At 40.1% G+C, this 26,365-nt stretch overlaps 1 protein-coding gene across 4 annotated transcripts in view; it reads right to left on the bottom strand.

Moving 5' to 3' along the window:
• The window catches only part of FAAH2 (fatty acid amide hydrolase 2), a 56,716-nt gene that overhangs the window by 15,908 nt on the left and 14,443 nt on the right, over positions 1 to 26,365 (bottom strand). For 2 of the 4 annotated variants that reach the window (XM_027877571.1, XM_027877588.1), the window contains exons 5-10: positions 25,608 to 25,727; positions 24,164 to 24,299; positions 19,805 to 19,922; positions 9,976 to 10,095; positions 9,297 to 9,408; positions 7,842 to 7,908 (exon numbers count right to left, since the gene is read on the bottom strand). In XM_027877571.1, the coding sequence (XP_027733372.1) occupies positions 7,842 to 7,908; positions 9,297 to 9,408; positions 9,976 to 10,095; positions 19,805 to 19,922; positions 24,164 to 24,299; positions 25,608 to 25,727 (673 nt within the window). Of the gene's footprint in view, positions 1 to 859; positions 945 to 4,753; positions 6,570 to 7,841; positions 7,909 to 9,296; positions 9,409 to 9,975; positions 10,096 to 19,804; positions 19,923 to 24,163; positions 24,300 to 25,607; positions 25,728 to 26,365 lie in introns of those variants that run through there. The other 2 variants (XM_027877593.1, XM_027877578.1) reach the window with 2 other exon arrangements.

Genomic DNA, 26,365 nt, shown 5'->3' on the forward strand with positions numbered 1-26,365 from the left:
GCAAGTGCTGCCAGAAATACCTCAGATTCATTATGCCTTTGATGTTTAATTACTTTTTAAGTTGTTGAGCTTTCAGAAACCTTTTACTGTTGCCAAATTTTTCATGACCCCATATGGAGTTTAAGAAGTGCTAGATTAAATGCCAGTGTTTTCTGTGAGGGTGAATCCATGAAGTTTTGTTTTGTTTAGATATGGAAGACAGTGTTGGTGATGAAAAGATCGTGAGATGCACAAGTCTTCAGTAGTAAATAACCATTGCTATTGATGTTTCTGACTCCATTCCTCCCAAGGATTCCTACTGTGTTTGATATTCTGTGCCTACTCTGGCATTAAAGTCACCCAGAATTATAAGCTTGTCATTTTTCAGCACATTGATGATGAAGGTCTCTAGGTCTTCATTTTTTGCATGTGTGTTTCAACTGCAGGGTAGGATCCCCACCTGCCATGGTAAGCACACCAAGGTTGGGTGAAGCAAACAATTTTTAGGGCACTTTTTTTTAAGCTCCTTTCTCATGCCAGGAGGTGAGCAGTACAGTACTTCCAAAAAGTTCCTCAGACATCCAGGGGGCTGCCAAATCCCACTGCTGTTTTAGTCCAGTGAGAAGATGACCTTATGACTTAGGCTACCTGTGTGCAGGGTTCTGACTATAGCTCCCAGTGTATCTGCACCTGCTGCTTCATCACCACAGGACTTTGAGGTAGGTAAAAATGGTAAAATGGTATGGGTGATGTCTTTTGACTCATGCATAAGTTAGATTTAAGTGAGGCAGAGTTGCACAAAGTCTTCACCCTCACTCTGTCTTCCAGAGTCATTAAAGTCCAGTGGCAAGACAAAAGTCAAGATGATAGGCAATGGCCCAGGATTCAGTGGATGACCTTGGCATCTTCAATGTCTCACCAAGCTCTAAGCATTCAAACGTGCCTGTTTCCACTGCCTTCATGGTCTATTGGAACAAACAATTCACATCCACCTATTCCACTGGGGATGTCTTCATATGCTTGGGTTAGACAGCCCCCTAACTCACCAATGGGTCTGAGGTCCATCAGTTACCCTCAAACTGGTTTAGCCCATCTGCTGAAACAGTTTACCAGGGTGTGGCCACTGTGTATGCTACAGCTTCTTGGAGCCACAAGTGAGAGTTAGGCGGCAGATAGACACCAAAGATGGAAAGCAGCCTTGAAAAGGGCTCAGCAGCCCTCACACCAGAGGCACTAGTCTTTCCTGAACACACCCTACACTTCACTCAGCAACAATATGGGAAGGACAAAGCCATGGGGGGGGCAGTAATGAGGGAACTTATATCAGATGACTTTGACCTCAGCAAATCAGGAAGCAAAGTCACCTACTGAGTAGAGATTAATGAGGCTTCTTAATTAACAGGCTTTTGAAAGTGAATAAATCTTCAAGAATCAGAATTGTGTGCCTTTTACTTTGCCCTATACAACTTCCTCTCCAGTCATATATTTAATGGTATTTGCTGGCTTTGGGGGGACATTGCTGATCTGAGATTAAGAAGACTTCTTTTTCTATTCTTTTTTTTCTTTTTATGGTACAGCACACAGTGACTGTGTGCTTGTCATCCAAGTATCACTCTAGCTAAATTTGGAGAAGCCTGTCATCATGGCTTAACCACATAGTAGTGATTTGTTTTTTATGACCACTCATGACATTGTCCATTAAGGTAATGAAGAGCCACAACCACAGACCCTGGAAACATTGAAGTATTAAAATAATCTAGTCCACATTGGTGATAACATGGAACCAATGAAATATGTTTAAGCATCCTCATGGTTCCTTGGAGTGCTGCCTGATCTGAGAGATCAGAGGAATCATAGCCCAGGAAGGTGGGACAATTTGAATAAACATTCACAAATCTGGAACCAAGCGGTGTGATTTATTTTTCCTTTTAGTTTTACATGTATGAGATAGCAATGGAGATCAGTATTATTGTTGCTGAACCCTAGTTTTCAAATTTATTCAGAAGGAGCAACCCAGAAGTAGACCCAAGGAAGAGAAAATTCATTATGCTGCCATAGCAGAGAATTTTGGGCATGCATTTTTGGGGACATCTGGATCCCTTTCCTCTTCAATTTCCCAATATTTGGGTGGCTTCCTCCCACCAGCCTTTTACCTGGTAGATAAGCTTTCTTATGGAGGTAAAATTAAGTTTTTCCTAATAGTGTATCACTATATATAACTGACCTTCAATCACCTTTTTTCTTTCACCACTATACTATGAAAAGATAGTAATCTCATCTTTTCATATGTATGAATGTGTATTTATATATTTATCTCTTCTAGGAACTTAACTGTTTGCTTGTTGTCTCCTCATTGGAATATGAGCTCCTTGAGGGCAGGGACTATCTTTTCCCTTTCTTTATATCCTCAAGGCTCAGCATAGAGCCTGGTACATAGTATACGCTTACTAAATGCTTATTGCTGCTGATTGGGTGCTAGCATTCTGGAATCCAATATCTTCTTTCATAGTAGGACTTGGTTCTTGTTTTTGTTTTTGTTTTTGTTTTGTATTTGAACTAGCCCACAGGTGCCAATTTAGCTGCAGTACAAAGGTGCCAAGGCCCAAGAAATGGCAATCCAGGACAGCAGAATGGAATTTGGCTTCTGATGGCATTTGGCCAGAGAGAGCCTCCAGGTCCTTGGACAGATCCTTAACTACACTGGGGTGGCCAGGGCTTTGCTCTAGGATGGAAAATTTAGAGGAAGTCAAGAGTACTATCCCAGGACACACTATCTTCTCTTCTTCCCCAGATAGCCCTAGGTACCAAAAAGGCTAGTTAAGACTTTACTCCTTAAATCTGCTAAGACCCTGCCTCTAAGGGTTATAGTATGGAAAAAACCCAAAATTTTTAAGTAAAAGTCAAGTGATTCAGAACAAATGAAGATTAGGTTGTGTTGCATTTGCATCAAAACAATGAAGAGGAGGAGGAAACAGAATTGCTCAAACACTATTTGTTAGATATACTCTGTGCTTCAAGAGCAACAAATGTGGCTTTTACTTGTGTCATTTGTTTTGCAAATCTGCCAATTAGGACCTACAGTTGGAAACTCATGTTTTAGCCAAGAGAGAGTTGCAATGAAATGTCTGCACTGAACATGGCCCTACTGCAGATCAGATCAGGCAAGCAGCAACAAGAGCTACATGGAGAAAAGATTGAAGCATTTACTAGGGTACAGCAACAGTAGTAAGGCAAACCTGAGAAAAACAAGAAAAAGGTTGAGTGTGAAACATAGGAACAAGGTGAGAAGACAGTCTGGACCCAGAAAGTACATGGAAATTGGTGCTCAAGACAATTTGGTGGGTATGAATTAAAATTTGAAGTACACAAAAACTTCCTAAGCTGTACCTAGTGGAGCTTTACAACTCCATATGCAATCTTCTTTTTCCGTTCTTTGTATAGGAAAATGTTCATTTTGTTGGCATTTTGTCAAGTTCATGATAATAGAAAGGAAATCTTTTTTAAAAAAGGGAAAAGCAGCAAATGCACTGACTTCAGCCCTCTTCAGAGGAATGTGAGGTAGCCCTGGGGGGAGAAGGTATGGCAACAGGTATGACAAGAAAGCAGAAGGCCACAAGTCCAAGTTCTAACTTGGCCTTGCCTTCTGGGTGGGCTTTTAAGCTGGAAGGAGTAGAGGCCATGTAGCCCAATTTCCTCATCTTATAGATAAGAAAACCGAGACACAGGTGACTTGTCCAATATTACTTTAGTTTCCACATTCATAAGACAAAGGAACTGGAATAAATGATCTCTGAAGCCTCTTTTAGCTATAAATTCTATGTACTTGTGGTTAAAATGCATGCTGGACCAGGGAGCCCTGAAACTCTGAAAAGAACTACTTTTCATGGGTTGTAATTGCCAGCAGGATCCAATGATCAGCTTTTTAAGGCTCAAACAAGCCAGCACCCAGGGCTCAGAAATCCAACTAATTCAATTTTAAAAGAATCTTGCCATAGAACAGCTTTCTAGATACAGCAGAACTTGGCAACCCCAAATCACCACTCAGGGAAAAATAGACCCATAACTATGTGGTTTAAGCTGAAGCTGAAATACTTTGGCCACATGAGAAGATGGGACTCATTGGAAAAGACCCTGATGAGGGAAAGATTGAAGGCCAAAGGAGAAGGGGATGACAGAGGATGAGATGGATAGATAGTGTCATGGAAATAACAAACGTGAGCTTGGACAGACTTTGAGAGATAGTGGAGGATAGAAGGGCCTGGTGTGCTATGGTCCACGGGGTCACAAAGAGTCAGACACAACTCAACAACAACAACTATGTGGTCATCATTTTCCCTTTTTTCTTCTGGACGTGAGCAAGGTGGGCATTGGTTGGGAAGTGCTTAATTAGTCTTTGTGGGCCACTAATCATCAGCCATCTTTTTCTAAGCTCTCTTAATCTTTCATATGCTCTTTCTGCAGCATTAGGGGGAGCTCATTATTGATGGTCTTAATCACTAAGCTCTTAGGCCATGGACCAAACAAAACAGGATTCACATATATTCCTAGAGATACAGAACTTCTGTGCAATGCAGAGTCTTGGGGGTGTATGGAATAATGAGGAAGGAGGGGAGGAGCACATTGCCTCCCCTGTCCCATGAGGATTCAAACCAACATAATAAAACTTTGAGAAGGTAGGCAATGTTAGACCACATACCTAGATTGAAGTAGACACTTTGTTGTTAACAGGAAAAGAACTTATTGATTCAAACTAGAATAATCTCTTAGAAAAAGGGAGGCACATCAAAATGAAGTTGGTTGCCATCCAATATAACATATATAATAGCTTGGGATGCATAAGATAAGTTTTTGCCTACAAGTTCCAGCAATCAGTTTAGGGAGATGCCAAAGAGGTAATGGGCAATTTTTGTCAGACTAGCTTCTAAGTGTCCAGGAGGAGTGGGAAGAATACTATAAGGGAGGCTCCTGCAGAGTGCTTGTCACATAGTAGGTACTTAATAAATGCTTGCTGACTAACTATGTCTGCGGGGCACTGCTTAGCTGCATCTCTCTCACCACCCCCATCTCTTTCTCATCATGCCTGTCAGGCCAGAGGATGGAGCAATCAGTAACTCTTTCCTCCTCTCCTCTGCACAAAGAGCTATCCTTAATCATCTTCCTCCTCTCCTCTTTTGCTCCACTGGACCTGCAGGGCAAATCCCTCTATGTTCATTGACCTTGAAGGCTTGTGAAGTCTCCATTTTCTCTCTGTTCTTTTCTCTTCTTCTGTCCATCTTTTAAAGACCATACTTTGGCTTTATGAGCTATAAAGCTATGGAATCTTGTGTCTAATGAAGAAAATCTCACTAGGAAGGAGGAGGGCATTGATTTATGATTGACTGCCATCTTCTTTATAGGAATGTACATATGAATGTTAAAGGTTAGTTTTGAAAATGAATGTTCAGTTTGTGGAAATTATTTTCAATAGATTTAGCCATTTGTACTGTGCCAGGAGTTTCCCTTGGAAGGTACTCTGCTTGCTAATCCTCATGAATTACCCCTCTCCTTTGAATAGCCATTTTTTTTAATTGAGATCTATTGGCCAAATGTGAACAATGCAAAGGAAGGGGAGTTCAAATGAACCCCGGGCCCTTCTAATTGCATTCACTACAGTGCTAGCAATAGGATCCCCCATTCAGCCAATACAATTTTGGAGGGCTGTTTGGGAAGTGGAGTTCAAATGAACCCCAATCCCTTCTAGTCACATCCACTATAGTGCTAGCAATAGGATTCTTCCAGTCAATACAACTATGGCCCAACCAGAGGAGATGGGGAAGTGACTTTCCAAGGAAACGAACATTGAGAGTCACCTGCTCCAACTGCTGATTAGATTTCTAGCTCCTGCTTCCTAACAGCCTTAGAATGTTAGGATCATAGATGCTACACTCAGAGGCTAAAAGTTCCCAGGTGCTTCAATAGCTCTTGTATGACATGATTTCTACTTCCTTGCACCCCACACTTGGGCTTATTTGCATCTTGCCTGAAATATGGTGCCAAAATGGAACAAAACACTCCACATGGCTTAACCAGGACAGAGTCCAAAAAAGAATATGATGTCTCCCCAAGCCCCGTGACTCAATGCAACCTAAGATTGTTTGTAGTTTGTGGGCTGTTGTGGTCATGTGGAGCTTACATTCCAATAAAGCCTCCAACTCTTCTTACATGAATTGTTGTCTAGTCATGTTTTCTCCATTGTCTTGTGCCATTGATTTCTTGAATCCAGATGTTGGACTTTATCCATCATTAAATTTCATTCATCTGTTAGATTTGATCTATAAAAGCTTATCAAGATCTTTTTTGAACTGAATATTAGTTATCCCTCTTAGCTCTTTGTTACCCACAAATTATATAAATCTGAATTGTGGAAAGGTCATTCTAGGACTTTCCAGGACAGACCCAGCCACCAAAACTCTTCTCCAGGTACTGAGCCATGGCCAGAGTCAGGTGATCATTGAAGGGACCAGCTACCACCTGTATACCCAGAGGAAGTCCCTTGCTATTCAGGCCAAGTGGGCACTGAGTCACAGGCAAGCCCAGGGCATTGAAGATGCCTAAAGGGAACAGAAGAATAACATTCTGAAAATCACACTTGTTTTCTAAGATTCATTCACTCTACTTTCTTCACAGAAACTTGTAGCTGTTTCATTTGCTTTCTTTAAGTTCAGAGGGCATGTCAGCACAAAAGGAAAGGTCATAATTAACTGTGTGCACATTATCTTATTTTGGCACTGTGGCTGTGTGAGTTTTTCCAAAACTGCAAATGAATGGTACTGAAAAGATCACTGTGTGATGAGGACAACTAGGTGAATGGACCAATGAAATGAAACCATGCTTGGCACAAGAGAAGCAAGGAGATAAGATAGGGGACTGTGGGTGCAGTCAGGCAGGGGCAGGGTGCCACCTGGTTTTGTGACAAGGGAAGATTTGCTGGTAAGGGGAGTGGAGAGAGGGGTATGCTCAGAAACAAATGGGTCTCCATCCATTGGGAACCTTGTGGTTAGTGCATATGAATACTTACTGAAGATGAGGAGAGGACCTTAATGTGATCACTCCAGCAAATCAGTGCAAGGGAGGGCAAAAAGTAGGGAAATCTTGATAGTTTTCTGGGAATTTACTGTATTAAGAAGGCAGGAATGTGTGGTTTTGTAAAATCACAGAATTTGAAAGGACGTCAGTGGTCATGTAGGTCCAACCCATACACAGAAGAAAACCCTATGCTAACACATCCATGGAGTGTTTGTCCAGCTTCTGCCTGAAGACTTCCAAAGAGGAGGAGCCCATCACCTTTTTAGGCAGTTGAAAGTTGCCACCTTAGGACGGCTCTAGTTATTAGGAAGTTTTTCCTGACATCTGGCCTAAATCTACCTCTTTGCTGCTTCCATCCCTCATTCCTGGTTCTGTTTTCTAGAGCTATCAGAACAAGTCGAATCCCCCCTCCTCTTGGCAGTCATTCAAATACAAGTGCAACATCCCCACTGAATTGATTCTCCAGGCTACACATGCCCAAAGCCTTCAAGGGCCTCACAGGTGTATTAGAATTCAACTGGAATGGTTATGAATAGAGGCACCCAACAGGTAAGCTGGCAGACTTTGGCTTTGTAAGACAGTCATAGTGTGCACCTATGAATGCCCCATGACTGACAGCTCTGTGGATGAACTGTGGACAACCTCATCTCTTTCTAATCTGGAACCCACCTGTGTAAGCAAAGTTGAAAGGCCTTGTCAGAGGAAAGTGGTGCTTGGGAGCCACTTGAGGATGGGAGGGGTATAAGAAGACCCCATCATTTCCCAGCATGCCTACAAGCTCTGACCAAAGGTTTTACCTTAATTCTTCATACTTGGCACAGGTTTGAGAGTCATATTTGAGAACTGGCTCCAGCAGGCCCAGACCTATGGGTGACAATAAAAGTCAATATGAAATTAGAAATAGCACTCACATTTAATACCCCTGATTGGGACAGTATTTCCACATACAGTCTCTGTTCCTCATACTTTACCTCACAGGAATTATCCAAGCCTTCCAAAGACACTAGACACCTAAGGAAGGAGAGCTTTCTCCCTTTCCTTAGCTTTTAGCACCCTTAACTGCTATATCCATGGCACAACCCAGGAGGTCATTCATCTCTCATCACCAAGAAGGACAGAGTCAAGATGCTCTGCCACCAAAAGTTTTCATAGAGCATCAGCTTAGCATAGCTTAAACTGCTGTCTCTTCCTAGTAGCTAAAGAGTCCTAGGGTAGCTCCCTGCTCCAAATCATGGGCTACATTTTCATGCCCAGATCCTCTGGGAGACAGTATATCTAGCATACAAGGCTTGTCTGCAGACCAATTTACTATAATCATTAAAGAAAACAGCAAAAAGAAACCTAACATACTCCCCTGCCTCCCAAACTGAAGGCCCCCCCCCCCCGCCCAGTAATGAGACTCTAGACTAGGATAGTGCCAGTGATGATGGGGAAGAAATGTATTTGTTTAATATTTGGAAGAAAGAACTGTCCAGACTTGCTGATTAACTAGATATGGGGAAGTGAGGGAGGAAGAGGAGGCAAAAATGAAGCCATGGTTTCAGTAATGGGTGACTGAGTGACACATGTGTGTGTGATTTTCTTCAGATCACTATCTTTTTTTTTTTAAGGCAATTGGGGTTAAGTGACTTTCCCAGGGTCACACAGCTAGTGAGTGTCAAGTGTTTGGTCTGAGGTCGGATTTGAACTCAGGTCCTCCTGACTTCAGGGCCGGTGCTCTAGCCACTGTGCCATCTGGCTGCCCCCAGATCACTATCTTAAGTGGCTTAGCATTAGCAGTAGAACTCAGATGCCCTAATAATCCTACTCCATGAACTAGAAAACACGGCTTACCAATAGGTAATAGTTCCACTGGCCAGAAGAACAGCAAGCTTGTGGCTAAACAAAAGTCTGGTCAATCATTGCCAGTATTAGAGGGGATAAGCAAAGCAATGCTCCAGGTTCATGAGATCACAAAGGCTTCCAGTAGAAATACAATAGGCTAAATCCACTTTCTGTTTCTTCCGGGACAGTACCTACCACCCAGTCCTTTTCCTCATGACTAGTTTACAAGTTGTAACATTTTGGCAATACTCCCCAGATTGAGAGCTATTTTTCTGACAAGTTAGCCATACCCACAATTTACAGATGGCCTTATCCATAAAAGGAATTGTCCTGTGCAAAATGAAGTTTTCAAGGATTTCAGGACTAAAAATTTGCTCAGGCTTCTTGTATGCTGCCCTTTCCCTGTGAGAGAAGATGGCTGGATATACCAATAGAAGGGAAGGTGTGTGTTGACATCCCAAGGACCCACTTCATCAGTTCCCAGAGGGGCCAAACAGGCTTTCCATGATCTCCTAGCAGCTCCTGGAGCTTCACTGTTTCCTGGAATTTATCAAACAAAACACATATAGTTGAACACTTGTTTGAATGATGTTTTGAAACAAATGGTAAGGGAGATCTCCTCAGCTGCTCTTCCCAGGGCTCATAATGAAAAGTCTATGGAGAGAGATATAATTGAAGAAATTAACTGCCCCCCCACCATCCCTTTTTCCTGAGAAGTGACCAGGCCATCCTTTTTGTCTATAGGAGAAAAGTAATACCTGTGGCTTCCTTTACCCAGCTTCCTCCCAACCTGCAGCCAACCCTGCAATTCCGAGACTCTGGGATACAGCAGAAAACCATACAACAAGGAATATTAGAAAATTTGCTGCCTTTTCATGTTAGTATAAAATTTGCCGGAGAGCTAAAAACAGAATTGTAGAAAGAAAAAAAATATGATTTAAGGAAGAAGCAGGCTTCCTCCAAAGTTCTTGTCACTATAAACATGAGTTGCAGGATTAAAAATCAGCATTTCTATCACCCACAGCATGAAACGGAGTATATTTTCAGCCACAGCAAACCCACAATCCTCAAAGCATATCATGATACCACAATCCCATGACACCATACCATGCCATCATGGTTCTTGGTCGACATCATGGTGACCCAGATCTGGTAAGAGTATTTCATTTGTCTAAGTTTTACATGCTGAACTGAAGCACCTAGCACAGTCTCCAGATGTCTCACCACCTAAAACCAAAGAGAAATAAAAACAAAAAAAAATTCATTAATTGAAAACTCTGGCTATATCAAAGTGAGTAAAGTATCCTATGGATCACAAACAAGGACTCCAAGGAGGTGAGTTCACTTTTATCCTTCAACCTACTAAAGGAACCAATACCTCTTGGATGATGAATGGCTAACTTACCATTCTGGCTGAAAGCTAAACAGACAATGATAGAAGTGCTGCCAGGCTAAGGTGGTTGAGTAAGAACTGGTTATGACCAAAGCTCCTTTTTTCACTCCTTACATGGCTCCAAATAATCCATAGTCATTACACAGACCCTGCTGGGCTATGCATAGAGTCGAGGGTTTGTTTGGGAGGAAGTTTCAGATTCACAAGGAAACCCAATCTGATAGAAAACAGTACACTGTTTCTATATACTTCAAGCAAGGTATTATCTTTTAGTTATTGTTTTACAGCAGAACACAAAAAGAAGATTTCATAGAAAACCATGAATTTCTATTTCATACATGTTGTTTTAAACAGTTTCAAAACTGTCCCATTGATCTATGCTTCTTTCTGAACTTCTTTCAATTCTTTTCTGTGCATTTTATTTTTAAAATACTTTATTATTCCCAATTATATGTAAAAACAATTTTTAATATTCATTTTTTAAAAAATTTTGAGTTCCAAATTCTCTCCCTCCTTTCCACTCCTCCCCTCTCATTGAGAAGGCAAGCAATTTAATGTAAGTTAAACATTTGCAGTTTTGTAAAACATATGAAAGAAAACACAGACTGAAGAAAAACAAGAAAAATAAAGAAGGTAAAAGTAATATGCTTTGATCTATATTCAGACTCCATCAGTTCTTTCTCTAGAGGTGGAATGCATTTTTCATCTTAACTCTTTCAGAAATGTCTTGGATCATTATTGCTGAGAATAGCTAAGTCATTGTCAGTTGATCATCGTATAATATTGCTGTTACTGTGTATAATGTTTCCCTGGTTCTGCTCACTTCACTTTGCATCAGTTCATGTAAGTCTTTTCAGGTTTTTCTGAAATCATCTTGCTCATCATTTCTTATATTTTAAAAATATATTTAATATTTACTTTTCCCAATTACATGTAAAAACAATTTTTAACATTCGGTTTTTTAAATTTTGATTTCCAAATTTTCTCCCTCCCTTACCTCCCCCCTCATTGAGAAGGCAAGGAATTTGATATAGGTTATACATGTACAGACATGCAAAACATATTTCCATATTAATAACTTTGTGGAAGAAAAGAGACCAAAAAAAAAAAGAAGAAAAATAAAGAAAAAAGTATGTTTTGATCTGCATTCAGAATCTATCAATTCTTTCTCTGGAGATGGATAGCATTTTTTCATCATAAGTCCTTCAGAATTATCTTGGGTCATTGTATTGCTGAGAATATGTCATTCATAGTTGATCATCATACAATACTGCTGTTACTATGTACAATGCCTCATGGCTCTTCTCATTTCACTTTGCATCCGTTTTTGTAAGTCTTTCCAGGTTTTTCTAGGAGAATCCTGCCTGTCATTTCTCATAGCACAATAGTATTCCATCACAATCACACACTGCAATTTGTTCAGCTATTCCCAATTGATGGGAATTCCCTTAATTTCCAACTCTTGGCCACCATAAAAAGAGCTTCTATAAACATTTTTGTATATATAGGTCCTTTTCTTTTTTGTTTTTTTTTTTAAATCTCTTTGGGATACAGACCTAGTAGAGATATTTCTGGGTCAAAGTATTTTATAGCCCTTTGGGCATAGTCCCAAATTGCTCTCCAGAATGGTTCACAACTCCACCAACAGTGCATTAGTGTCCTCTCCAACATCTTCTCCATCATTTGTCATTTTCCTTATCTGTCACATTAGTCATTCTGATAGGTGTGGGGTGGTACCTTGAAGTTCTTTTAATTTGTATTTCTCTAATCAATAGTGACTTAGAGCATTTTTTCATATGACTATAGATTGATTTAAGATCTTCATCTGAAACTTCATGTTCATATCCTTTGACCATTTATCAATTAAGGAATGACTTAGTATTCTTATAAATTTGACTCAGTTTTCTATATATCTGAGAAATAAGGCCTTTATCAGAGAAACTTGCTGTAATTTTTTTCACAGTTATGATTACTATGCATTTCCCTCCATCCTATTTTCTCTATTTATCTTTCTCTCTCTCTCCTTTGACACCATCTCTCCTCAAAAATATTTTGCTTCTGACCACTGTCTCCTCCAATCTTCCCTCACTTCTGTCAGCAACACCCTCCCTTCTCTTGTGTCCTTCACCTACTACTTCTCTGTAGGGTAAGAATAGATTTCCTCTTTGATCCAATTCCAATGAAAATAAGGTTCAAGTGTTTTAGCCCCCCCCATCTTCCTCTGCACTATAAAAGCTCTTTTCTACCTCTTTTGTGTGAGATGATTTACCCCATTCTACCTCTCCCTTTCCCCTTTTCCCAGGGCATCCCTCTTTCTCACATCTTAATTTAATTTTTTAAGATAACATCCCATCATCGTCATCTCTCTTACCCTTTACTTTTGTTTTATTTTTTTGGGTATCATCCCACCACAGTCAACTCACACCCATGCCCTCTGCCTGTATTGTTGTTGTTGTTTGTCCTTCATTCTTGAAGAGGACCATGACATCAGGAAGATGATGCCATGACATGCAAGGAATTAGATTTAAGTAAGGGAGGGCTGTGCAAAGTCACCAGCCTTACTTTCTCCTCTGGAGCCATCTGGGTCCCTGATTGACTCAGAGTGAATGTAAATAGGAATTGTGTCTGTTTTGTTCAGAAATCCTGAGGGTCTGCCTATGTATACTCCTTCTAACTTCCCTAATAATAAGAAAGCTCTTTGGAGTTACAAGTATCATCTTCCCATGTAGGGATATAAACAGTTTAATTTTATTGAATCCCTTATGATTTCTTTTTCATGTTTACCTTTTTATGCTTCTCCTGAGTCTTGTATTTGAAAGTCAAATTTTCTATTCAGCTCTGGTCTTTCCATCAGGAATGCTCAGGAATCCTCTATTTCATTGAGTGCTATTTTTCCCCTGAAAGATTATATTCAGTTTTACTGGGTAAATGATTCTTTGTTGTAATCCTAGCTCCTCTGCCTTCCTCTGGAATATCATACTCCGTCCTTTAATGTAGAAGCTGCTAAATTTTGTGTTATCCTGACTGCGGCTCCATGATATTGAAATTGTTTCTTTCTGGCTGCTTGTAACATTTTCTTCTTGACCTGGGAGCTCTGGAATTTGGCTGCAATATTTCTGGAAGTTTTTATTTTGGGATCTCTTTCAGGAGATGATGAGTGGATTCTTTTGATTACTATTTTACACTCTGGCTCTAGGATATCAGGGCAGTTTTTCTTGATAATTTCTTAAAATATAATGTGAGGCTCTTTTTTTTAATCATGGCTTTCAGGTAGTCCAATAATTTTAAATTATATCTCCTGGATCTACTTTCCAGGTCAGTTGTTTTTCCAATGAGATATTTCCCATTTTCTACTATTTTTTCATTATTTTGGTTTTATTTTATTGTTTCTTGGAGTCTCATGAAGTCACTAGCTTCCACTTGCCCAATTCTAATTTTTAAGGAATTATTTTCTTGTATCTCCCTTTCTACTTGGCCAGTTCTACTTTTTAAGAAGTTCTTCTCTTTGGTGAGTTTTTTTTTTTTTACATCTTTTTCTATTTGGCCAATTTTGCTTTTTAAGGAGTTTTTCTCTTCAGTGGATTTTTGTTCCTCTTTTATCATTTGTCTTATTCTATTTTTAAGGTGCTATTTTGTGCAGTATTTTTGTGCTTCCTTTAACAAACTATTGACTCCTTTTTCATGATTTTCTTGAATCACTCATTTCTTTTCCCAATTTTTCCTCTACCTCTCTTATTTGATTTTTCAAATCATTTTTGAACATTTTTGAAATCCTTTGAATCCTTCATTCTTCCAGGAATTCTTTTTGGGCCTGAGACCAATTCACATTTTTTTTCTTTGAGGCTTTGGATGTAGCAGTTTTGACTTTGTTGTCTTCTTCTGAGCTTGAGGGTTTTTTTATGTTTTTGTTTTTGTTTTTTAGGCAATTGGGGTTAAGTGACTTGCCCAGGGCTACACAGCTAGTAAGTGTCAAGTGTTTGGTCTGAGGGCAGATTTGAACTCAGGGCCTCCTGACTTCAGGGCTGGTGCTCTATCTACTTCGCCACCTAGCTGCCCCTGAGTTTGAGTTTTGATCTTCCCTGTCACCATAGTAACTTTCTATGATCAGATTTTTTTTCATTTGCTCATTTTTCCAGCCTGTTTCTTGACTTTGAACTTATGTTAAAGTTGGGCTCTGCTCCTGGGGTAGAGAGAGCACTCCAAACTTCAGGGTTTTGTTTTTTTTTTTGTGGTGCTGTTTTCAGAGCTAGTTCTTAGGGTCTATAAGTTTTCAGTTCTTCCAAGGTGGTATTGATGTAAGGAGAGGTGTGGTCACTGCTCTACTAGTCTGTGCTCTGGTCTATGAGTGACCACAAGCACTCTTTTCTACCCTGGAACTATGACCAAGTTTGCTGCTCCACTGCAGCTGCAGGCACTAGTGTTTTAGTGCTCCTTCTCTCCTGGGATTGTGACCAAGAACTGTGTAATGGACATTGCAACTGAGTTCTGTTACCATTGCCAGCAAAGGGTCCCCTCCCTCTAACCAATTATCTAACCCCCTTATAATCTGTGGGCTGATAGCTCAGGAAGCCACAGATTCAATTAACTTCAAAGTCTGCTGGCTTGCTAGGGTGGGGCCTGCGCTGGATTGTGCTCTATTCTCACCCCAGTGAGAAGACCTTTCCTGCCAACCTAATTTGTCTTGGACTGGAAAATTATTTCATCCCATCCTTTTGTTAGTTCCTTTTAAGGCATTATTTTAATGTTGTTTGGAGGGAAATTTGGGAGAATTCAAATAATCTCTACCTTTATTGTGACATCTTGGCTCTGCCCCTTCTTCTGTGCATTTTGAAAAAAAAAGATTCAGTGGTCCTTTTATTTGACTTTACTATTTCAATTCTCCTTTGTCCACTTAAAATAAGAGTAAGGCTCATCTAATATCCATTCTCCTCACCCCTTCTTCTGTGTCTGTATAGTCTTCATCTTAAACATCCCCATTCTAAGTTCTACCTTCTCCTTCCTCCTTTCTACTCTATAGTAGTATTCTTTCCCTTTTTTCCTCCTTTCTCTTCTCCCACTTCAAACCCCCAGAAAAGAACCAATTTATTCAGGACCTCTGTTTTGTTTTGTTTTTTCTTACTTAACTCCCTCAATATACCATAAAGACATTAAGGTTCTGAATTGATACTTGTTTTTTCTCCCCAATTAGAATGTTAGCACTACATCATCATACAGCCTCGTCCAATAGCTCAAATAAATCTAGAGGAATAGTGAAATGGGGCCTCTCATCTGACTGTATCCCTCCCATTTCATGTTGTACTTGCCTCCAGCTGGATCTCCAGCTTCCTTTGGTAAGAATGATATCCTCCACTCAATGATGAGCATTTTCATTTTTGGTCATACCCATCACATTCCAGTGATCATGAACTCCTGTAGATCATCATCCAAATTCCATTCCTTACCCCCCGTCATCCAATTCCTTTTTCTCATGCCCCTCAACCCTCCTACCCCAAAGTTCAAACCTAAATGCACCTAGCCCTTCCACTGTGCCCTCTGGAATGCCTATTCCATCAATAATAAACTTCCCTTCATCTTAAATCTTTTATTCCATCTGTTAGCAATCACCAAGGCCTAACTTCTCCCAATGACACAGAGTTCCTGGCCACATTTTCCAATACTGGCTGTACCTTCACTTACTCTCCTTGACTCACTGATCAAGGCAAGGGAGTTGGGATGCTCCTTGCCTCTTTGTTGCCACTTCTAGGTTCTCCCCCTACCTCCATCACTCAGTAACCTCTCCTCCTTTGAGGTTCATGCTATTTCTAACTACCACCCAATGAAAATCCTGGTAGCTGTTGTCTACAGACCCCCAAGTCACTCCCCTTCCTTCTTCAATGGATACAGTGCTTGGCTGCAAAATGGATACAGTGCCTGGTTCATAATTTTTCTCTCCTCCTCAACCCCTGCTCTCATACTTGAAGATTGCAACATACATATTGACTCTCCCTCAAACACCCTAACCTACTCATCTCCTCAGCCAACTCACTTCCCATGACCTTTATCACAGACAAAGATGGTCATAGCCTTAATCTTGTCATCATTCACAAATGTATCACTTCCATGTTCAAGAATTCTTAAATCCCCTTATCCAACTATAATCTATTGGTTTTCCACCCTCTGCCTTCCTAAGGGAAACACTACTCTTTGTCCAGACTGTGAATGCCAATCCCTCAACTCTTCAATTCTTTCCCAGGCTACCTCCTCTACACTAACCAATCTCTTCTCTTTTCTCCACCTCCTACAGGAAGCCTTTCCCAACCCCTCTTAATTCCAGTGCCTTCCCGCTGTCAGTTATTTCCTGTTTATCCCGTATATCCTTTACTTTGTATATATTTGTTTGCATGTTGTCTCCCCACTAGATTTTAAGTTCCTTGAGGGCAGAGACTGTCTTTTGCCTCTTTTTGTATCCCCAGCACCTAGCACAGTGCCATAATAAGCCCTCAATAAATGTTTACTGACTACCTGACTAAAGCTCTCATTTTGTAATACAAGAATTAGTTCCAATTGAACAGGCTACTTAAAACTGGGGACCCTCATCCTTGAACTTCAGGATTTATCTAGGTCTCACTCTGTCCAAGATCATCAAGTGAAGGCAGCAGAACAAATTTTTCCTTATACTTTGGCAGTTTCCTAGAGGGTACCACCCAATCAGATACTGCAGACAGCAATAATGCTTACGACAGGGATACCTGAATGTTTACCTGCTTATCAGAGACAGTTAAGTTTCTTTTTTTTTTTTTAGGCAATTGGGGTTAAGTGACTTGCCCAGGGTCACACAGCTAGTAAGTGTGAAGTCTTTGGTCTGAGGCTGGATTTGAACTCAGGTCCTCCTGACTTCAGGGCCAGTGCTCTATCCACTGCGCCACCTAGCTGCCCCAACAGTTAAGTTTCTATTTAAAAAACATGTTCATATACACACATATGTATTCATACAATATATCTGTATTGATCCATGATTCTACTGATGCAGGACCTTCTGGTTTAGAAACCAATGCAGATCAGCAACTCAATTATAACTTAGAGTCTTGGAGAATTGCTTAAGAGTCAAGTACTGGATTTGACTGAGATAAGACTTTTATTTTCTTCTTGCCCAAAGAGCTCACAGCTGGATCCCAGATCAATTAATCTAAGGGCAAAGTTAACCCAAACTTCTTCAAGTTGGCACCACAACTTCCTTTATCACTATAGTCCCAGCTAGTGTTCCACTAATATCCTGCCCCATAACATCACTTAAATTAATTTACAGATTTAGTGCTAAACCAATTAAATTACCTAGGAGAAGACACTTTTTAGAACTAGACAAAATCATAACAAAATGCATTTGATCTGAAATCTTAGGGGAAACAATGAGAAAAAAAAGTGTGAATGAAGGAGATAGCATTACCAAGCTTCAACTGTGTTATAAAACAATAATCAGCAAAGCAATTTGGTATTAAGAAAAAAAAAGAGAGAAGTGGATTAATGGAACTGACTAGATAAGCAAGAAACAGAAACAATCCAAAACAGCGGAACAACATTTGGTAAACTCTAGAATATAAATTACTGGGAGACAAGAACAGCTAGGAAAACTGAAAATCAGTTTCACAGAAATTATGATTAGATAATTTTATACCATTTACTACCGCAAACTCAAAATGGATACACAACTTAAATATAAGAACTCTCAGCATAAAAAAATAACCTAAAATGAGATCTGGCAATTGTCATAACCAGGGCTAAGAGGAGAATTCCTAACCAAACAAAGAAAAGAGGAGATGGCAAGAGATATAATAGATAATTTTGACTACATAAAATTAAAAAAATTTTGGACAGATAAAATTAATAATGAGAGAATTAGAATCAGTAGAGTAAAAAAATATTTTCATAAAATATTACTAATAAAAGTCTGATATCCAAACTATATAGGGGCAGGTAGGTGGTGCAATGGATAGATTGCCAGACCTGAAGTCTGGAAGACTCATTTTCCCAAGTTCAAATCCAGTCTCAGACACTAGCAATGTGACTCTGGGCAAGTCACTTAACCCTGTTTGCTTCAGTTCCTCCTCTATAAAATGAGCTGGAGAAGGAAATGGCAAATCCCTCCAGTATCTGTGCCAAGAAAACCTCAAATGGGGTCACGGAGAGTTGGATACGACTAAAAAACAACTGAACAACAACATCCAAACTGTGGGAAATTGACACAAATATATAACATCAAATCATTCCCCAAAGGATAAGTCATCAAAAAATATGAATTGCTTTGAAAATAAAGTTTACAACCACAGAAAAACATGCTCCAAATGCAAATAAAAGTAATCTGGAGTTTCACTTCACTCTATACAAACTGGCAAGGATAAAAAAAAAAGAATATTGGAAGGGCTGTGGAAGATAAATACACTGATGCACTTTGAATGAAGCTATAAAATGAGTGGTCTAACTACTTTGGATTTCAGTTTTTAATTATTAAAGAAAAATTACTAAATTGACCATACCTTTTATCATGGCAATCACACTACTGGACATATAACTCAAAGAAATAAGCAAAGGTTCAATACATACCAAAATATTAATAGCGGCCTTTTAAATTATAGCAAAGAACTAGGCATAAATTGGATGAAGAAACACACACATATATGTATACATACATACATATACATATACATATATGTGTGTGTGTGTGTATATATATATATATATATATATATTTCTGCCAGTTTTCCCAGTTTTTCTTGAATAGTGAATTCTTGCCCTGATAGCTGGGATCTTTGGGTTTATCAAACACTAGGTTTACTGTGCTTATTTACTTCAGTATATTGTAAACCTAATGGATTCCATTGATCAACCACTCTATTTCTTACCCAGTACCAAATTGTTTAGATGATTATGGCTTTGTAGTATAGTTTGAGATTAGGTACAGCTAGGCCCCCCCCTCCCAATTTTTTCATTGATTTTCTTGATAGTCTTGACCTTTTGTCCCTTCAGATGAATTTGGTTATATATGTTTTTTCCAGATCTGTAGAGTAATCCTTTTGTTTTGATTGGTATGGTGCTGAACAAGTAAAGTAATTTAGGTAGGTAGAATTGTCATTTTTTTTTATTTGGTCGTCTACACGTGAGCAATTCATATTTCTCTGATTATTTAGATGTGCCTTTATTCATGTCTATTTGTGACTAAGACATAAAGGTAAGAGATATCAATAAAACATTTTTAAAACAAAAAAATAAAATGAAGAGTTATACTAGATGACTTCTAAGATCCTTCTGAGCTCTAAATCTATTGAACCTATGACTTCTTTCCACCACATACATATACACATACTTTAGTTGAAGCTAAGAGTATGAGTTTGGTAGAACTTTTGCTATAATCACATGAAATGGCATTTAAACAGTTCAACTTGGCTTTGGACAGTACTACCCACATGTCCACCATTAGTATTCCGACTAGCAGTCAAAGAAGGATAAAGTTTAGTATGTCACTTCTTAGGTGATGACTATCATAAATAACTAAATCCTGCTCCCACTTACTTTCTTCTGGGCCTGAAGCAGTTCTTCGTCCACTCGGGAGACTAGAAGTGAGCCGCCGTCATGTTCCATCCAGTAGAATTTTATTTTTTGTGCTGGAACCTTTTTATCTAACTTTAATCTGAGGTAAAGAAAAAGAAAGGGATATTAAGAAAAATATTTACCTCTGTCTCCTCCCGCTACCTAAACTACTGAGCTATAAAATACTTCCCAAGATTGTCAGAATCTTCTGACTTCAGATATAGTGAGCTCTTCCAACACAAAAGTACCTGTAATGCCTACACCAATAAAGAAAGATAAGCAAAGTGTGGATTTAGGGTTAAGGCAGCACCTTCAGTCAGAGAGGCAAGAGAAGGCAGGGGCATCTAATATCTACTTGCAGAAGATACAACAAACTCGGGTATATGAATAAGTTCCTGTCTGCCCCTGCAAATTAGATCATTAAGGGATCTTGGCAGCAAGAATAGAATTTAAAATGGATTGGGTCAGTGTTCCCCTCTAATTTTTAACAATTTTGAGTAGATGACTACCTTACAGGAGCAAGCAATAATGAAGGCTGGGCACACCTAAAGCATTTTGTTTTGCAGCCAACTAAGCTTGATATCTCCCTCTCCATGGCTGCCATCCCCCCACCTCCAATCAGTGGCCACATCCCTGTTATTGTACTTCGACAATCTCACTCTGGTGGCATCCCCTTCCCTTTCCACTCTCACAACTATGCCTCTTGCTAAGACCCCCTTAGGTATCCCCTAGACTAGTGCTTGAGGTTCCTAACCAGTTTCATTGCCTGTGGTCTCTCTCCACTTCAGGACCTCCTCTACAGAGCCAATCTGATCACATCATTTGTCAATGAAGATAGGAAATATTGCCGTGTTACCAAACAGACAAGTTCTAGTTTTTTTTTTTTAAAAAAAAGATTGTATTTTTCATACAAAGATGAAGACTAAAAAGCACGCTGAATCTCTTGATTATTCCACTGGCCTAAAATCACCTGGCATTGGACAGCTGGGACTTTTTTCTTGCTCCCTGAAGGCAGCATATGTGAACTAGAGGCAGGGTGGGTTGAGGGTTAGATGAACTCTTTACTTGAGTGAGAGCTTCAAAATATGGAAGAGCATAAGTAAGAATACAGCAAAATTTTGAAAATCAACCACATTTTCCCACTGATTCTTTTATCTATCACTTTTCTATGTTGCTTGCCCTCTCTAATTTAATAGCAGATATTTATATAGGATCATAGGATCTGAGTTCTAGAGCTGACAGGGACCTTTCAGGTCATCTAGTCCAACTCCCTCTTTTTACTGATGAAGAAACTGAGGTCTATGGAGGTTAAATATCCCACCCAAAGTTACACATATAATAAGAGGCAGAAGTGGGATTTGAACCGAGGTCATCTGACTTTAGATGGGTGTTCTTTCCATTTTGGTTTAAGGTTTACTAAATGGAGAAGGAAATGGCAAAGCACTCCAGTATCTTTGGCAAGAAAATCCCATGGATAGCATTAGTGTGCTATGGTATACTGGGTCACAAAGAGTTGGATGTGACTAAATGACTGAACAACAATGAAGCACGTCACTACATGATCTCATTGTTTTTTTGTTTTTGTTTTTGTTTTTGTTTTTTTTTTGCTTTTTGGTGAGGCAAGTAGGGTTAAGTGACTTGCCCAGGGTCACATAGCTAGTAAGTGTCAAATGTCTGAGGTCAGATTTGAACTCAGGTCCTACTGACTCCAAGGGCAGAGCTCTATCCACTGTACCACCTAGCTGCCCCATACATGATCTCATTGGAACCTTACAACAACTAGCCTGGGAGGTAGGTAATATAGGTATTATTATTCCTATTCTGCAGAGGAAGAAACTGAAGCTCAGAGAGGCTCACCTTTGTGTATAACTAATATGTTCATGCAAAGGGGAAGTATACATGACTGGTATTACACACCATTAGGAAGCCAGGGCCTGTGGATGCAGCCTTCTCTTGCTTAACCTCCTTCCCCCCTTAGTGGGCTCCTCCTGCTCTTCTAGGGCTGTCTTGCCTCTGAACAAAGGATCCAGTCATGTCTGACTCTTTGTGACCTTATTTGGGGTTTTCTTGGCAAAGGTACTGGATTTTTGCCATTTCCTTCTCCAGCTCATTTTACAGATGAGGAAACTGAGGCAAACAGGGTGAAGTGACTTGTACAGGGTCACACAGCTAATCAGTGTCTGTGGCTAGATTTGAACTCAGGAAGATGAGTCTTCTTGACTCCTGATCCAACACTCTACTTCACCACCTAACTGCTCCCTCCTTTCACTGGTACAATTTAAAGGAGGGCGGGGTGCCCCACTGGAGAAAGAGTATTGTGCAGCTGACAGGTATCTAGAGGAGGAAGAAGAAGAGCAGGATGAAGAAGGCCCATGCTGGGATCAGCTAAAGGACCTGGGGACAGTTAGCCTGGAGAAGAGAACCATCAGAGAAGCCAGAAGAGTTGTCTTCAAGTACTTCCATGTGGAAGAGAATAGAACCTTGTTCTACTTCATCCTAGGGAGCATAACCGTGAGCTGTGGGTGCAAGTGAGAGAGGGAGAATTAAGGGAAAACCTTCTAGCAAGGAGAGCTACAGCTGTTACAAGATAGAGCAGGGTTCCCTTCATGGGAGATCTTCAAGTAAAGACTAGAGGACCATTTGTCAAGGATATTACATAAGGAATTCTTGTTTAGGTCCAGGTTTGACTAGTGGCTCCTCCTGAGGTTCCTTCCAACTTCGAGAGTCTGTGGAGTATACAGAAGAAATACTACTACTGCTGCTACTACTACTACTACTACTACTACTACCACCATCACCACCACCACCACTATCACTTCTACTAGTGAGAGCAGATATTTAAATTGTTTTAAGTGTTACAGAGCACTTTACAGATGTCATTTCTTCTAATCCTCAAAACCCTATGAAGCAGATATAGCATGGTATAGTGGAAAGAGAACTAAATTTGGAGTCAGATGAATTGAGATCCTTTTAAGTTCTCTCTCTAATCCATACTCATGTCAGAAACTGGAAGGGAGAATGCATGGTCAGGAATATTTGGGTGAGAGTCAACAGAGTGAAAACCAAAGTTGTCTTGCCATCAGAGAATGCCATAGTCTACCAGAGCAGAAAGTGGAATTAGGTGAGGAGTTATGGAAATAAATCATAAACTAGGCATAGAAGCAGGGGTGTACTGGTAAATGTTTAACAACCAGCTCTCCAAAATGTTTGCAAGACACACTTTTAAGTTTAATTCCCATTATTAACTTTCTCCATCACTTCGTTAAGTCTAGACAATTAACAAAGCAATATATTAAGCCCTGATTAGTAGCATTTGCTGATTTTCATGGTGTAAAAACTCACACTGAAAATTTAACAATCAGCTCTTTTAAGCTAGTTTGAGCTGGCTCCAGGACACTACAACATGGAAGTAGGATGATGTGGGGATGGGAGGGCCTTTGACTATCCAGACATTTGCTAGAACCCTCTTTCTGCCCAAATTAGAGTAGCTGATAAATTTATAACTTGCCTTTATGAGAATTTCAGCCTTTAAAAAGTAAAGAAGAAAACAAAGGAACTTGTATCTTGGAGCTGATTCTGGCCAGGGAAGAGGGTCAAACAGCAACGGCAGGATGGAGAAGGATTTGGGGGTAGTGCCAAAGGACTAAAAAGAAGACTAGGAAGGGTTCAGTGGCCTGCCATCTTGTGATGGTAATTGACCCAAGCCAGATGGGAGGCTCCCAAGAATGTAACTGTTGAAACACAGGCAGAAACAGCTACAGTGAGGATGGAAAGGAGGGCAATGTGGCTGTCTGTGCATAGTTGTTAAGTCAGGTTGTTAAAAGAACCAAGAAATTAATCAGTTTTCTTATATAAGGAGAGTGAATTTTGGATCACTTGCCTGCTTTTTATATAGTACCTTTTTCAGGAAGCTCTAAAAAAGGTCAGCACTTACAGATAATGGCTTATCACTACTTATAACATTTCTTCGTTAGAAGTGAAGAATCAGCACCTCTGTTTTATAGATATGAGACCTAAGTCAAAGGCATTCAAAGGTAGTGTGACTTAAGGGCTAAAGTCCTGAACTCAGGATCAGGAGAGACCTGGGTTTCTCACACCACTGCTAAGTGACCATGGACAAGTCTCAAAACTTCTCAGAGCTTCAGTTTCCTCATTTGGAAAATGAAGATAATAATTCCTATGGCACTGACCTCTCAGGGTTGCTCCAGGGAGCAAATGAGAGGATACATCTAAAGCACTTTATAACCCTTAAAGCACTGTCAGAATGCCAGGCACTATTAATATAAAGGGAGTGGAAATGGTATCAAATAGCTATGGTAGAGGATAATGTCAAGAAGTTACTTATGGACGCCAGGTCCTGCCATGACTCTTAGCATAGGTTCTACATCCTCGGCGTAACGACACATGGGGCCTGTGCACTGGAACTCTTCCTGGGCTCCCATGGCCACGGGAAACTGACCTTCATTGGAGACCACTCCTGAAAGCACAAATATAGAGGTTAGCATGGAAAAGCCTTTCCTTCCTAGCCCAGTGGTCCACATGTTTCTCCACATAGGTTTTATTGCAGAGCTAATGGCTTCATTGTAGCCACTATGGCCTACCACAGCTGTATCTGAAGTGAGATCAAAGGGAGAAGGATGATTTTAGTGCCACTTTGGTGAGAGAATAAAGAGGGCAGTGGGTCTGGTCAAAGGCACAGAACTTTTAGGGAAATCTATAAAAAAGGAGGAAGAGAAAAACAATGAGATGGCCTTGAACTTCTTCCCAGCCAGGTATTCCATTATAATGTGAAACTCATTCATTTGCAAGCCACTTGCTATATCTCCTGTTAGAAAGAAAGCAGTGGTCAAAAGCCACATGATTTCTAGAAAATCCTCCGTAATAGGGTGATGAGCAGGAATATACAGTCTGTAGTTGCACATCTGGGACAGTATTACAGACTCAATGGGCAAACAATAACATGGGCTTTAGGTGAACTGGAAGGTCCCCATCCCTCTGTCCAGACTCAACCAGAGTCTAGAAATGGAACCCTAGAAACATCTGTGTTTCTGCAGGAAAGGTTTACATTTCCTAGTCAAAGACAGATGATTTTCTTTCTGGACATAACTAGCTTTTCTTTGGGGGGAGGGAGCTATCTCAGTGTTCAAACCTTTGCTTGATTCAGTATTTCAAGGGCCTGCAATTCTACTGCCATGGCCACCTCCCCCTCAAGCAATATAGATCTCAAACCACCACACTTCAAGAGGCCATCTTTCCCAGAAGGATGGTCACCAGGGGAAGATAATTTTTTCCCCCCAAATATTCTTATTTCTCCTAACCCAACTTTCTGGTGCTACAACTTAAGCCTATGTGGAGGGAGGCACTTAGTCAATATCTTCCTTGTGACAACTGTCCATATTTCTGATGTTATTCTTTTGCCTTCTTTTCCATGCTAAATAACACAAATATCTTTCATTTTTCTTCATGGATCTCACTTTTTATCCTATTTTCTGTACCTTCCATTTGTACTGCTCAATTTTGAGAGATCAAAACTGCACTCTTTAATTGTGACATGCTTAGCAAGTATATACTCAGTACTGAGGAGACAGAACTAATTATAGGGTTCAGAATTACAATGGCACTTAAGTTTTTACTCCCAAAACCCTATACATATTTCTGAGTTATAGAGAACATCAGCCTTGTGTAGTAGAATATAATCTTCCCAATGACCAGGGTTCTCCTGCTGGAGAGCAATGGATCTCATTCCCCACACCCCACCCTGCTCCCGGCCCCAAATGAACATTACCTGATGTGGGCTTATGTCCAAAAATACCGTTGAAAAAAGCTGGCATCCGGATGCTGCCACCAATATCTGAGCCCACACCAATTACTGAGCAGGCAGCAGCTAGAGCACAGCCTTCACCTCCTGAGAACACAAGAAAGAAGCCTTCAAGCAAACAAATAAGCCCTAGTACTGGATCCTGGTGGCAGCAAAGTAAGAGCCACTGAAACATTCTGAAGTACCCATCTACTCGTGGATCATACAAAATAAAGGCTTATAAATGATCATCCCCATCTTATCATGTGTTTTAGAACAGTGATATGTCCATTTCCTAGGGAGAATGGGGCTACTAAAGATTAGTAAGTTACCTTCTTTGGTGCCAGACTATCACGAAGTTGTTATGATTTTAGGTAAAAGCCTAGAACATTAGCAGGAAGCAGAGAGGATCAGAGGGAGATCTCTTGTGGTAAATACATGGAAACTTCCAGGTCTATACCTGGAAAAAACATATTTGGAAAAGTTTGGGCAAGATCCTATTTGGAACAACATCTCTATTTGGTAGAAACAGTATGGTCACTAGGCACTTGCCTTGCCATAGTCTGCATAATTTATATGCCATAGAAGAATACAAATAATCCTACAGAAAGAAAAAGATGAAATTTCCTCTCCACTCTCTCTCCTCAGAAATAGCTATTTGTGTCTACGCCTTACAGCCTCTACTAGAATGTAGGGGCCATACTGGAAGCTTCTTGAGGACCAGAAGCATTTTTAATATCCCACAA

Source organism: Vombatus ursinus, unplaced genomic scaffold (genome assembly GCF_900497805.2).
Source record: "Vombatus ursinus unplaced genomic scaffold, bare-nosed wombat genome assembly UNPS02004276.1, whole genome shotgun sequence".
NCBI classification, from domain to species: Eukaryota; Metazoa; Chordata; class Mammalia; order Diprotodontia; family Vombatidae; genus Vombatus; species Vombatus ursinus.